The following is a 14228-nucleotide window of genomic DNA, read 5'->3' on the forward strand; positions in this document are numbered from 1 at the left end:
CAGGCTACCCGAAACTAAACAACCAAATAAATAAATTGTTCTTAAGTCATAACAATAAACAGCCATGTAATAATCAGGCTAACATCCACTTAACAGTTAACACTTAATTGTTCATAACCCTTAACACATATGTAATGCCTCAAAGTTTTAATTTTCATATAACAGAACTTTCCCCAGCTTCTCCCTCAAGTTGATTTACTATTAAAGTAAGGATATCTTCAGTCACAACTTCAAGTTCAGGATCATGTGTAACTACAATAAATAATAATATATTTATGAGAATTTACATCTTCATTACTAAAGAATCTAATCATATTGCACTTATATAAGTAAAAGTTAAAAAATATTGCACCATTGTTCCCATAAAACCAATCCTTGGCACAGACCAAAGCCTCAATGATATCATGTTTTAGTGCACTCTGATAATGATCGAGAATTCTCCCACTATTACTAAAACCTCTTTCAGAGGAAACTGTTGTTATGGGAATACACAAAATATCATTAGCCTTTACAGAAACCTCGGAAAATCTATATTGATTGCCTTTCCAAAAATGTAGGATATCTAGCTCAATTTTCCAATATATTTTTGGTTAATTAAGATACATCTCCAATTCTGACTTCTTTGACATTTTGACCTACTCCTCAAAGGAATCAAAATCCTATTTTGGAATGTGATAATTGAAAATTTATACCTCAAGAAATTGGGATTGAATTACAGTGGAAGAAGAACGGCTTGTGCATTCAGTATGTCATTTTTCACTAACATTTATTGGAACATTGACACTATTACTTGTATAATTTGAGAATAATGAGAACAAACTATCCTTCACCTTCTCGATCTCAAACACATAATCACCCATATAAGACCTCTTGTAGCATCATTCAACAAATGTGAACTTATATCTCGGATAAAGAATATTTGTTATTGCATGAATGATACTAAAATCATACCAATACTTTTCAAACTTTCCAATCGTCATTCTAAACATTTGCTTTATATAATCATGACCCTCTGTTAATTCATGTTTCAATGCAGCATAAGCTGTGGAAAGTACAAATTTGTTGTTGGATACTTTGTGTCAGATATAACACACATTATATCATAGAAAGGTCTCAATAAAGTTGAAATTTTCTCTACTCTCTCCCATTTTGAATTTATTGGACATGTTGTGTAGACGGAGTCACCCAACTGTAAATGTTGGAAAGCCCTGCGGTAATAGAGAGCACTTTCTAACATCATGAAAGTGGATTTCCACCTTGTTGGAACATCTTGCCTTAAGCCTCTTTTGATTTCAAACAACTCTATTTCATACAATCTAAAAATTTTTATTTCCTTGCCTGAGACCCCTTGACGTATTTTATGCTTTCTCTGATTTTTGAGATTGAACCATCAATCTCCTTGATTCCCTCATGAACAATAAGATTAACAATATGAGCATTACATTTAATATGAAAAAACTGACCTTCACATAATAGAGCTCTTCTCAAATTTAGCTGATTTATCGTGTAGTCAACACATATATTGTTTGCGGAAGCATTGTCTAAGGTAATACTAAAAAGTTTAGATTTTATTTTCCATTTAAGAAAAAAGAGACTGCAGTTTCTCAAAGAGTGTTCTCCCATCATAAGGTGATGGCATAAAAGAAAAACTAATGATTTTTTTAAATTTAAATATCACTCAATATCAATATAATGCATGGTCAAGCTGCAAATAAATCCATCGGTGTTTATGGATGTCCATAGGTCAGATGTAACACAAACTCTACTAGTGCGCTTACATAATGTCGAACAAATATTACAAAGCTCTTTAGTGAATAATTTCTTACAATCATTCATAGAAAACAGTTGAACATTATGATGAAGATATGTCATAATGCTTGAACCTCCAACCATTCAACACATTGGAAGGGTGAATCATTAATAATTATGTAAGCAGTAAATAAATCATGAAATTCTACGTTGACAAACTTATGATCAATCATAGAAATAAATGTATTAGAACCAGTTTACAATATGAGCTGGCCTATATGACATATATCTCTTTTCTTGTAATTTTGCAGTGTCTCCTTAAGTTAGCGGTTCCATTTTTACTATCACATAAGTATTAAACACCACATCTTTTACATTTACACATTTTTTTTATCATATGTAGGATTAACTAACATCTCAAAATGAACCCAAATCTTGGAAGTCATCCTTCTACGCTTCTTAATTACGACTGAACCATCATCACATTGTACTCAATGCGAACTTTCTTATTTTTTATATAAATATTAGGAATTGTGTTTGAATCCTCCATCTATTGACACAATTATTATACAAATAAAAACTAAAAAAGCACCTAAAAAATTATATATCCAAGCAACTAGATTTTTTGCTAGTGAACAGAGAATCAGATAGTCATATGCCAACAACATATAAAAAAATCTGGGCAAACTGCCAACAGACTGAACATACAATTACATATAACCGACTACCAACAGAGAATTCCAATATCTCATAATAGGTATCAAAGTTTAATCAAGCAAAATAATAGATATTGCTATAACAGAGAACCAAAGATAGCCACGCCAATTGGTAACAACAAGTCAATAACTCAGCATTTCAATTTTCAAAACCCTAAGGCTAAGCGGCATTTCAAAATCCATCGGCATTTCAAAGCACAAATATGATTATAACTTCATAATAAGATTATAACAGCATCATAAGATCAAAATCTCTAAAAAACGAACAGAAAAATGCGCAAAATGTGATGCCCTAATCGGTATTTTAAAGCCACTGCAACATCAAATTGGAAGGAAGAACAAAATAACTCAAAACTAACACTATAACAGTGACTTAGTAACAAAAAAAAAAAAAAATGCAAGACTCATACGTCATAAAGGAAATTGTAAGAATGTTAACACCCACAAGATTTAAGATAAACTAAGTGATAAATAACGATGAGACAATGAGTCGAGGACGTAGAGGAGGAGAAAAGCTGAAAATGACCGAGAAGAATGCAGGAATCTCCATGAAAAAGAGCAGGTGAGCAGCCCTAGCTTGGAGCCTTGGACTTTCCCTGCAAACGATCGCTATTTTGACTTAACGTAATGTCGAATACGATAATGCACTATGCTTAAATCCCCTAAGGCTATAATCATAAATTTGTAATTATGATTTACGTAAATACTAAATAGTGCGCGCGATGGGCCAGTTTCCAAATCGTGTCGAACCAGGTGAATTTCAGGTTTCCTGGGTTGACCCGAACCTGACCTGAAATTTCATATGGGTCGCAAACCTGAACCCAAACCCGACCTGTTTTGGGTCCGGGTTTACTCTAACCCGAAATTTTTTGGTCTGGTTCGAGTCGGGTTTTTGGACCGTGTCAAATATTGACAGCCCTACAGGATAACTACTTACTATGAATAAAATAATTTTCATAAAAGAAGTGACGAACTAAAACGCCCCAATAAAATTTCTCTCTCATCCTCTTTTTTCCTCTTTCTTCTCCTTCGATTTCTTCCTAGCCAAGACACGAATGAGGGAGATGCTTGGGTGAAATGACATAGAATTTATATATAAATATTTTTAGTGGCTTAGCATCGTAGCGCTCAGATTTAGCATTGCAGTGTTGCATGTAAAATTCAAAATTACTATAGAAATAGGGACTCAAACGCGACAACGATAATTTTTGACGTCGCTGTGCTCTCAAACCTATTGTGCAATGCTCACAAGCACAACATCAAAGCACAACATCAAACCTCTCGATCATGCAATATTTTGGATGGATCTATAAATTTCCTTATCAAATACTCCTTACTCTTATGAATTCTTCTTTTAAATTCTATATATATATTTAATTCTTTTATATTCTATTAATTATGCATCACTATATATATATTTTTTCTAGAAGTCTTCATATTTCAAAACATATTCGGAAAAAAATAATTTAACACTGAGATCCAATATTCGAAAATAATAATTTGGATTTTCAAACTAAATATTTATTTTTTTTATTTAATATTTATATTTTAAATTTAAGTATAAACTTTTTATTTTTAGAATAAAAAATCTACCGTTGCTTATATATAAAATTATAAATATATGCAATCAGAGCAAGCAGACTTTCTATCGTGGCATACCGAAACCCTAGCGACAAAATTTCGATTTCCCGTACTCTGAACCATCTTCGCTGAAGTAAAATCCAAAGCCCCGACGATGGGATCGCCGGGGGAGACTTCGACGCCGGCGAAGCCCCCAAATTCGACTCCTTTTACCGCCGCCACGACGCCTCCGCCGGCGTACACCGCTGAATGGGCTGCCTCGTTGCAGGCCTATTATAGCGGAAACGCAGCGGCTCCAACGGCCTTCTTCCCGCCGGTTTGGGGTGGTCAGGTTGCTTGATCTCGATCGACTTGCGATGCTCCAATTCGAAACTTTTCTTTGAATTAAGTGACAACTGAGCCTTTCCCCGTTTCATTTGCAGCATATTATGTCTCCTTATGCTACGCCTATCGCCTACTCGCCGATGTACGCTCCTGGTGCAGTCTATGCTCATCCCTCCATGACTCCGGTAGTTATGGTAGATAGGTAGTGTGTTGGTAGCGTCTGTGAGAAGATTTGGGTGTGATATATTTCGGCTTAATTTTACAGGGCATGGGCTACCCAAATGCAGATTCCGGGAACATCAAGTCAAAGGGGGCTCTGTTGAAGTTTGGGGAAGGAGGGAAGGCGGGATCGGGCTCAGGGGAGGAGGAAAATTCGCAGAGGTATGAGCAATATGGGGCTTTGTTCTTTTGAGGACTTCGTTTCTCTGATATTGGCTGGGGATTGTGTTTTGTTGATTTTCTGAATTTTTGATTGGTTTTATCTGGAATAGGAGCAGCGGTGGCAGTGCAACAGAGGGCTCTTCTGATACTGGGAATGAGAGCGCTGACCCGCAGGTACTTTTATGATTTATTGGTATCTTTAGTTTCTGTTTTGGTTTCTTTTTGGTTGTAGCGTTTTATTTTTGTACAGTTTTGTTAGTCGCAGAGATAAAATTTATAAACATTGATCTGTGTTGCATTATTTTCCCTTGGTTCAAGTATTTGCACCAAGTAGACGAAAAGTTTTTACCTTTTTTAAATTCCTAATAATTACTGTATTTATGTGCACCATGTCTTTGTGGGGAAATTGAGATTCATATAACAAAAATTACATGAGCCCAGCAGTCAAAAGTAGCTCCAAAATACAAAAGAAGACAAAATTAACCAAACAGGAGCTATAGGTTTTGTTTGGGACGACTTTCTTACTGCTTCTTAAAACAGTTTTCAAGCACAAAAATTAAATTTTTTGTACTAGAAAATTACTTTAAGAAGCAGTAAGAAAGCCTTCCCAAACATATCCACAGTTAATTTAAAAAAACAAAAAACATGGGCTCAGGTTAACCCACGAACAGCCAACAATAATGTCAACAATCAGTAAAAAGTTGAGCTTGGTGTTGACCTATCATTTCATTAGTCTTTCTAGCATGTATGGATTATGGATAGCTTACATTATTATGGAACAACTTTATGTATCTTTTTTCTTAACAAATTTTTTTGTTCAGGAAAATTCTAAAAAGAGATCTAGTGGAGATGCTTTTCAAGAGGGTGAGTTTTCTTATGATTTTTCTTCCTTTTTTTTTGTTATATATATATTGCTCAAATTCACAAAAGTTTATTCTTGAAATTTGATTAGGAGAAGCTTCACATCCTGCTATTGCTACCCCAAGGAAGCGGGCTCCAAAACTTCCAGTTTCTGCACCTGGGAGAACAGCCTTGCCTGGCCCTGCAACTAACTTGAATATTGGGATGGACATATGGAATCCACCTCACACTGGGCCTGCCCCTTTGAAGGTTAGGCCTAATGCTACAATTGCATCAGCAGCTGGAGCTAATGTTTTGATGGTTGAGAATCAATGGGCTCAGGTGCTGCTGGGCATCCATGGTCCTATTTTTACATTTATGCTATTTCATGAGTTGTTTATTATTCTATTCTCACATTTTCCTTATGTGTTTGTCCTTACAGGATGATCGAGAATTGAAGAGAGAGAGAAGGAAGCAATCTAATAGGGAGTCTGCGAGAAGATCAAGATTGCGCAAGCAGGTATGCTGGGCTTTTAAACATTCCATGAGATTCTTCCCAGGTTCCAATATGCATTTATTAACCTGTTAGGGATGCTAAAGAATGTTAATATTGATGAGAAAATTATTACTTCTAATGTCAATTTGTTAATTAGACATGCATGAGGACATTTTAATTTAATTGCATTCTGTTTTATTGTAATTTTATGAAGTTGTCCTTTTGCTGTAATTTTAGGAAATAGTTGGTTAGCACTTGCTGCACGGTAGGACCGAAGTTTTGGATTTTTTGTGGAGATTGGTTGAATCTAACATACAAGGTTATCAAGTTTTTCTGTATAGTCTTATGCCTTGACTTCATGAATATGTTCTATGTACTAGAAAATTTACTAGACATTAGATGAGTGCAATGAGCTATGTAGAAAATACAACAATACTTCCAGTAATACAGTTTTAAATTGAGATTAATCTTTCTGGAAGTTCCAACCAGTTCCTGTAGATGGCTTGACACCAGTGTTTGCTCCAGCCAAGGTGTGGAATGTGATGAGGTGGATGGATGGAGGGGTTTGTAGAAAATACAACAAAACTTCCAGTAATAACTGAATGCTTAAGCGTGATATATGTGTAAATGCTAAGTTTACTGTTCAGCATTGTACTAGAGTTGCACTCGAAAATGTACAATAAATTAGCAAACAATTTCCTTTAATTACTGTATGAATTTTCTTAGGATCAATAATGTTGTGATTTATGCATGCATTGTGTTGTTTGCAAAAATGGTTTTCTCTCCTGATTTTTGGATGGATGGTAGGTGATTATGAAGGGAAAAGGATTGACCAAATTTAATTTGAATAGAAGTTAAGAAAAAAAAAAGGTAGAATATATTTATTCATTCATTTTGCAATAATTAAGAACAAATGGAAAATGTAGATTCTTCAAGTAAACCCTAAATAGTTGGAAAAAGGATAAACCATTGAGAAAGGATGACGAATTTCGAGTTTAGCACACAAAATGTTTTTTTATTGCTTTACAACAAGAGTTGTCCACAAACAAAAGCATATATGTGATGCCATCTCTTTTTAGTAATGAGAGGGGGAATTCTTTGAGAAAAATTATCTAGTACTGGGAGCTGTTTCAATTGTATAAACATTAGGTTTGGTTTCAAAAAGATAACCTCCAAATGTGAATGGTGCTTACTTTTGGCAATGACTATAGTCTTGAGTGAGGAAACTATGCCGGTCACTGAAATCTCAGGCCTTTACTAAATTTGTTGGATCATCCTCTTCAAAAAATTATTAGAATTTGTGATGCATCAAATCATAGAGTATTTTAGAAGTTTGCAAACTGCAAGAGCCATTTTATAAATGAGTGAAAGTAGTTTTGTGTTCTAGAAGTGGCATAAAAAAATCCTTTGAAGTTTGATGTGATCGTGTCAACCAATTTCATCCATCAAGAGATTTTCTTCTTTGGGCCTCATGATTTTGTCTCTTTGTGCTACTTCTAAGGTCATCAATATTAGGGGAGTACTTCCACTCTTAATACCCAATTTTTGAGGTTTTTGACAAAACACCTATCGTAAGCTAAAAATGTCATTAGTATTTAAAAGTTGGGGTTTTTACATACATAACACTTTAAACTATTATATTTACTTATCTAACATCCAAAGTATACTATTTACATACCTACCACCTAAATACATCCCGTTTCATCTAAAATACCACTCCGTCAGAACTCCGTCCCGACTCTACCTTTCGCTCGTGAAATCTCTTCTTCTTCGTCGCCGGAGTGTCTACCCGATCCAGCGACGTGGGAAGAGGAAGACATCTTCATTTTTCCGCCCCAAAATTCCTGAAATCTGTGACGCCACCGGAGCAGGAAGTCGCGACAAGAGGTTGCTGAAGAAGGCAATGGACGACAGCAGCGGTAAATGTGTGAAATTTGTGTGAGGAGGAACAACAATTTGCAAGTGGGAGAATCAATTCCTTCTCTTTTCTTTCTGTCTAAAATTTGTGTGATGCTTTTTTATTTGATCACATTGTTCTTCTCATCTGCAAGTCCTCAGAGCCTCCCTTTTGTGCTTATAGCACCAGAACAGAACAGATATACAGAATTTTAGATTTCAGAACTTCCCCTTATGTCTCCCTTCCCGGACCCAGACAACGGAATCACATAGGATTCCGGCCCCTTATAACTCCCTTCTGATAGCATACAAACACATCAAATATTCAAATCATCTTATTTCAGAAAATTTAGAAATCGTACGAAAATTCAGCGGCATAACGGTAGTATACGGAATTTACACAAAATTCAACGAATCAGAAATTTACCAAATTACCACAGAACATTCACAACAACATTGTAAGACTTTCATTCTACTACCCAGACAAATTTAGACATCATCAGAAATTACAGTCGAAAGAAAACACCGCCGAATCAAAACTATCCGGTCAAAATTCTTCAGAAAATAATCAAAATGTGCTCATTCGGCACCTCAGAAACATATCAAAAGTTACGCGGTAAAAACTGAACCAATCGGAAAATACGGACGAAATTCGTTAACGAAAACGAAATCCGGACAGAAAAATCGTTCAAACTTCACCGTTCTGAAAATTGAGAAAGGCGGAATGTGCCTTACCTTGCGTACACCAATTTCTTGAACTGTCTCGACAGACGAAAACAGCCCGGCGTTGTCCAAAAATCAACTTTTCCACTTTTGCCCTCGACTTTCTCTCTCCTAAAAAATCAGATATTTTAATTTTGATTTTCTCTCTCTTCAAAATGAGCTGATTTCAGTTAAATAACCTTCTGATCGGATCGCACGATCGTCCTGGACGATCTGAACAAACTTGCATCGTTCTAGGACGATTTCTCAGGACGATAATTAATTTTCTTGGACGATAAAAACCCCTACTCTCTGACTTGTGCCATGCTCTGATCATCCCGGGACGATCCCCTATCGGCCCGGACGATCCTAGGAGGAAAAACGTTCCTGTAACTTCTGTACAATTCTGGAGCAAAATTTGAACTGATCGTCCCGGGACGATCCACGATCGGCCCGGACGATAGGAACAAAACTGCTGTTACATTCCATTACTGTCATCTTCATCATCCTCTTCCAACTCCTCTCATCCATGAGCATTAGCTTCCCCGTGAATTAAGTTGGTTGAAGGATGCTGGGCGGCGAGGACAAGTTCTTCGAAGAGAACGGCGGGCGAATCCTCTGGCAACGTGTGAAAGAACTCAACATATCTCCTTCGAGCTTCCGCTTCTTCACCACCGGAGAACTGGATCGAGCCACCGATGGCTACAGCGAAAGCCAATGAAGCCTTACCATGGCATCAATGAAGATAGAAGCGGGTGGGTCTCGATTCCTAAGCCGTCTAGACACTCCAGCGAGACAACGACGAAGAAGAAGGAATTTCACGTGCAAAGGGCAGAGTCGGGCCAGAGTTCTGACGGAGTGGTATTTTATATGAAACGTGGTATATTTAGGTGGTAGGTATGTAAATAGTATACTTTGGGTGTTAGATAAGTAAATATATAAGTTTGAAGTGTTATGTATGTAAAAATCCCTTAAAAGTTTCACATTACTACATTTTAAATGGTCGAACAATCAATCCCAATTAAATTTATGAGATCTCTTAGATAGTTTAAGTTGAACTTTGAAACATCAATGTATATTTTGGTGCAATAATTGGTGTTTTGTTAGGAGCTCTATAATGAAGCGTACTTATGCTGAGATTTTCTAAGATGAGTTATGTTGCATAAGAGAATAGAAGTATGAGACATGTTAAGCCAAAATAAATAATATATCTATGGTTATGAATTCCAGCTCTAGTGGAAGATAAGATTAGAGAGAGTCGCCTTAGATGGTTTGATCACATTAAACAGAGGCCTTCTGATGACCCGGTTAGGAAAGTTGAAGTATTAGATTCGACTTATGTTAAGAAAGGAAGAGGTAGACCTAAAAAGACTTGGTTAGAACATATTAGAAATGATCTTTCTTTATTAGATTTAAATGAGAATTTGACTTTTAATCGGACAAAATGGCGAAAAAGGATTCATGTAGCTGACCCCACATAGTGGGACAAAGCTTGATGTTGTTGTTGTTGTTGGTGGTTAAGATTTCCCGCTATGACAAAAGGAATCAACGATACACCTTTTGAAACATGAAATTCAGTGTCATATATGATGGAGGGCTCTACTTTTGGGGCTACCTCTTGAACCCCTTTAAGTTATTATGGTCTATGACGTAAGCCATATCTTAAACTTGCAGAGGCCACCTTTAAAATCCTATATGAATGGTAAAGTGATTTTGTGTTATGTATAAGAACAGGTATTAAGACGTTAGTTTCTTAACTGACGGATTTTGTGAGATCTCTTGAATATAGAGTAGAACTCTTAAATATCAAAACATCTTATGGTGTCATTGTCTAAATTTGGTCAAGAACTTTGAAGTTGTGTTTGAGTTGAAGTTTTGTAAAGTGGGTGTCGTTTATAGGAATTTGCACCAATATGACAAATTTTCGCAACGTGTTAGACCAAAAAAAAACAATATCTCAATATTTGAGAGTTTGTGTTGTGTCTAAGATTTTGTATGCTTTGGCTTAACAAGTCGCTTTTTATCCTGTTGTCACAACTACTCAGGAAACTGACTCATTCTGTAGAGTGCTCGGCCATTAGACCATCTAACTTTGGAGTTTCTTATAAAACATCACCCGTTACATCAAAAGAAGCATCAATATTTCAAAGTTTCATATTATTGTATTCAAGACACCTTACAACTCGTTACCTAGGAATTATTTGTTTCATCTTGGAGAACATAATTTTCAAAGAAAGTCAGCATGCAATGGCCTCAAAGGTAAGCATTTTGGTAACTACTGGGTGGCTTTAATCCCATGCCACTTTGTAAGCGTCTCCTGAATCTTGAAAAGCTGCAGTGAAAAATGTCGTTTGAAGTATGTATGCTTGCTTAATACAGAGTACATGAATTTAATTGACTCTTTGGCATACCATCTGCATTTCATTAGAAGTCTTTTTTTTTTTTTTCATTTAATAGCTTTTTTTTTCTTTATTTTGTGTGGATTTTTTTTTTTTAAATCCCAGTACCAAAGGAAGCATACACAACTTATTTTTTGTGGATTTTTCCTTAAGATTCAGTCCATTAAAAAATATCTTGATATTTAGGTTTATAGGGATAGTGGTTCAATTTGATAAACATAATCAACAATCTGTTTTCAGGAAAATTGTAAACCATGTTTAAGTTTTATTTATAAGAAAATGAAGGGGTTTTATCTGCATTTGCTAGTAAAATTGCAATTATATGAAATTAAATGGGTACCTACCTTATCTTAATATGTAATTTAGGAACTAGAATATTGTTTTTAGCTCTCTTTTGAATGATCCTTTCTGTAAATCATCATCTCAATATCTCCAGTTCTATATGATTATGGAAAAACATGGTCATGTTGTTTAGCAAGCTCCATGGCAATCTTCTTGACTTTGGTGTGGTAGCTAATACATTTTTCTTCTTTCTTTTTTCTGAAACAAAAAAAGTTATAATACCCGCAACAGCGTTTTAAAAAGTTGATTTCTCACAGCAGGTCTGCAATTATCTTTACAAAAAGTTTTGTCCTCCTAAAACATATTGCAAAAAGGTTGTATGGATGATATTGATGGATGTCTACTTTCTTTATCGAAGCTATTTGGACTGTACTCTATGTGCAGGTTTTTTATATTTTTATTGGCGTTAGGTGGTGTTTTGTTAAGATGAGAGTTGCGGCATGCAATATGCTCTATCTACCAAAACCATTTCTACCAGTTGCTTGAATATAGAGGGTTTGAGGGTTCATTTGCTTCCTCTAAAAGATTAGTGGATTGTCCATAGATATGAGGAGAGATTATTCTGTGCGGACACCGGACGGGAGAACCGTCTGGTACTGCTTGGTACCGAGCCTGGTAACGGCGCTCGGTACCGCGTTCGGTATGGAGCGTGGTACACTTTTGGAATGACATGACACATTTTTATTGGTCTCTGGACGACGTCCGGACTCCGCACATAATAATGATGTAGAACGAACATGCGAAGGAGCTTCTTGAGAGAATTAAAAGTGAATGACAACGTAATCTAAATTAACGTTGGAGAGTTGTTCTTCCTCTCGGATTGAAGAACAAAGTGTATCTTTGCTGTTTTCGTTGGTTTCTAGTGAAATACAAGCATAATCTTGTGTTTTTCTTCCCGTTTCCCTATTTCCTGCTGTATTTTTGCTGAATTTCTGCTGTTTTACTGCTGGGGACAGCAGTTTGCTGCTGTAATTTTACTGGTTTGGGTTAGGAATACTTGAGAACTCAAGTATTACCTATCACAAAACCATTTCTACCAGTTGCTTGAATATAAAGGGTTTGAGGGTTCATTTGCTTCCTCTAAAAGATTAATGGATTGTCCATAGATATGAGAAGAGATTATTCTGTGCGGACACCGGACGGGAGAACCGTCTGGTACTGCTTGGTACCGAGCCTGGTAACGGCGCTCGGTACCGCGTTCGGTATGGAGCATGGTACACTTTTGGAATGACATGACACATTTTTATTGATCTTTGGATGACGTCCGGACTCCGCACAGAATAATTTCTCCGATATGAGGCTTATATATCTGGTTGCTTCACTTGTAATTTAAGGTTAGTCTTTTTGGTTGATGGGAATAGTAGAGAGGTCTTCTTTTCCGAAAAGCCAGACCAGATGTCCTAGTTGTATGCTTGCGTGAGGCTGGAACACAGGCTTATCATATAACATGCACTTTTGCATATTTATACCCTCATCTATTTTGGGGTATTTATTACTTAAAGATATGTGGTATATTTCTTTTTTGCAAGCTGTTTTCTGTTTGTCGTTCGATTATGTGGGAATAAAGTCTTAATCTTTACTATGTAACGGATCTACTCTTCTTTTCTTTTACCAGCAAGAATGCGATGAACTGGCTAGGAAGGTATCTGAGCTGAACAGTCAGAACAGTGCACTTAGAATGGAGCTAGAGCAACTTCACAAAGTTTGTAGGGACCTTGAAGCAGAAAATCAGCACATAGCGGTTAGCTTATTTTCCCTTTTCACTTCTAAATTTGTTATCTATCTAATAATAGTGCTTGTAAGAACTCCTTAGACAACTTAATTTTTGCATTTTATTTTGTTCCCAACTATCAACCGTCTTAGACAATTTAGGCTTCGTTTGAGACATATTTCTTAATGCTTCTTAAAACAGCTTTTTAGTATAAAAATTTAAAATTTTTAAATAAAAAGATGCTTTAAAAAACAGTAAAAAAGCTATCCCAAACCGAGCCTTAGTTTTTTGCATTATTTAACAAAATTTGATCTTATTGGATCAGGATGAGCTTAGCAGTATCCGAGAAGAATCATCTAGCACTTTGAAACAAGGTGTTGGTGATCATATTGACACTATTCCTTTGAGCTCTACTACTACCTCTACCAAGATGAATGGAAAACTTTACCACCCAGGTGGCAATCCTGATCCCAGTTCCAGGTGAATTTGACTGCTTGTTCGCGACAACTAACCGGCGGCGAAACCTCTGCACCATTTTTTCCTTGCAGTTCCTGAATCAAGATTGCAAATTAACCAATATACTTTTGTAATATTTACATAATGAGAGCCTAATAAACCATTTTAGATGTAATATGTGGGATTAGTTATCTTGTTTTGAGAGGAGAGAGCTCTGATATTTATGTTAGAAATTATAAAGTTTTAGGTAGGTTGGTAACCAAGCAAGCTATCAAGTGTTCCAAAGTTGTTGTCTTAACAGTTGGGAAGTCCAACTTCAACTGCACAATGTAGTTGTTCTCTCTAAGAAATTATTTGGTTTGGTATTTTTTAAGAGCCAGTACTTGGTTCAATTTTCTATTCTCAAATAAGGGAAAATACAATTTATTGCTATCAAGGGATTATTTGTGCAATTAATTTAATCTGAAAAGTGTCATATTTTTCAAATTTGGTTTTTATATTTTGTATAATTGAAGGATAAAATTGGAGTCAATTTTATACTGTAACTTATGTTATTATTATTTTTTTTAATTTAAGGGATCTATTTGATATAATTGAGAGTTTAAATTAGAAAATTGTGATATTTTAAAATTAAA

The 14228-nt window shown here is 35.8% G+C and overlaps 1 protein-coding gene across 3 annotated transcripts; it reads left to right on the forward strand.

The window, feature by feature from the left end:
- The first annotated feature begins 4099 nt into the window (after positions 1–4099).
- LOC110095320 (G-box-binding factor 1-like) lies at positions 4100–13966 on the forward strand. Of its 3 annotated transcripts, none has more exons than XM_020820819.2 (9): positions 4100–4377; positions 4469–4555; positions 4636–4751; positions 4862–4925; positions 5573–5615; positions 5704–5933; positions 6034–6111; positions 13042–13167; positions 13463–13966. In XM_020820819.2, the coding sequence occupies exons 1-9, from the start codon at positions 4201–4203 to the stop codon at positions 13619–13621; spliced, it is 1080 nt and encodes a 359-aa protein (XP_020676478.1). In that variant the 5' UTR covers positions 4100–4200; the 3' UTR covers positions 13622–13966. The 3 variants fall into 3 exon arrangements, with proteins under 3 accessions (XP_020676478.1, XP_020676480.1, XP_020676479.1); XM_020820821.2 differs by having other exon boundaries at positions 5704–5861; XM_020820820.2 differs by having other exon boundaries at positions 4868–4925.
- Positions 13967–14228: the final 262 nt, after the last annotated feature.

This window comes from Dendrobium catenatum, unplaced genomic scaffold (genome assembly GCF_001605985.2).
Source record: "Dendrobium catenatum unplaced genomic scaffold, ASM160598v2 fragScaff_scaffold_501, whole genome shotgun sequence".
NCBI classification, from domain to species: Eukaryota; Viridiplantae; Streptophyta; class Magnoliopsida; order Asparagales; family Orchidaceae; genus Dendrobium; species Dendrobium catenatum.

Coding starts and splice junctions, on each gene's coding strand:
- LOC110095320 (XM_020820819.2), top strand. CDS start 4,201: ATGGGATCGCCGGGGGAGACTTCGACGCCGGCGAAGCCCCCAAATTCG. Junction 6,112..13,041: donor GATCAAGATTGCGCAAGCAG/GTATGCTGGGCT, acceptor TTCTTTTACCAG/CAAGAATGCGATGAACTGGC. Junction 13,168..13,462: donor CAGAAAATCAGCACATAGCG/GTTAGCTTATTT, acceptor TTATTGGATCAG/GATGAGCTTAGCAGTATCCG.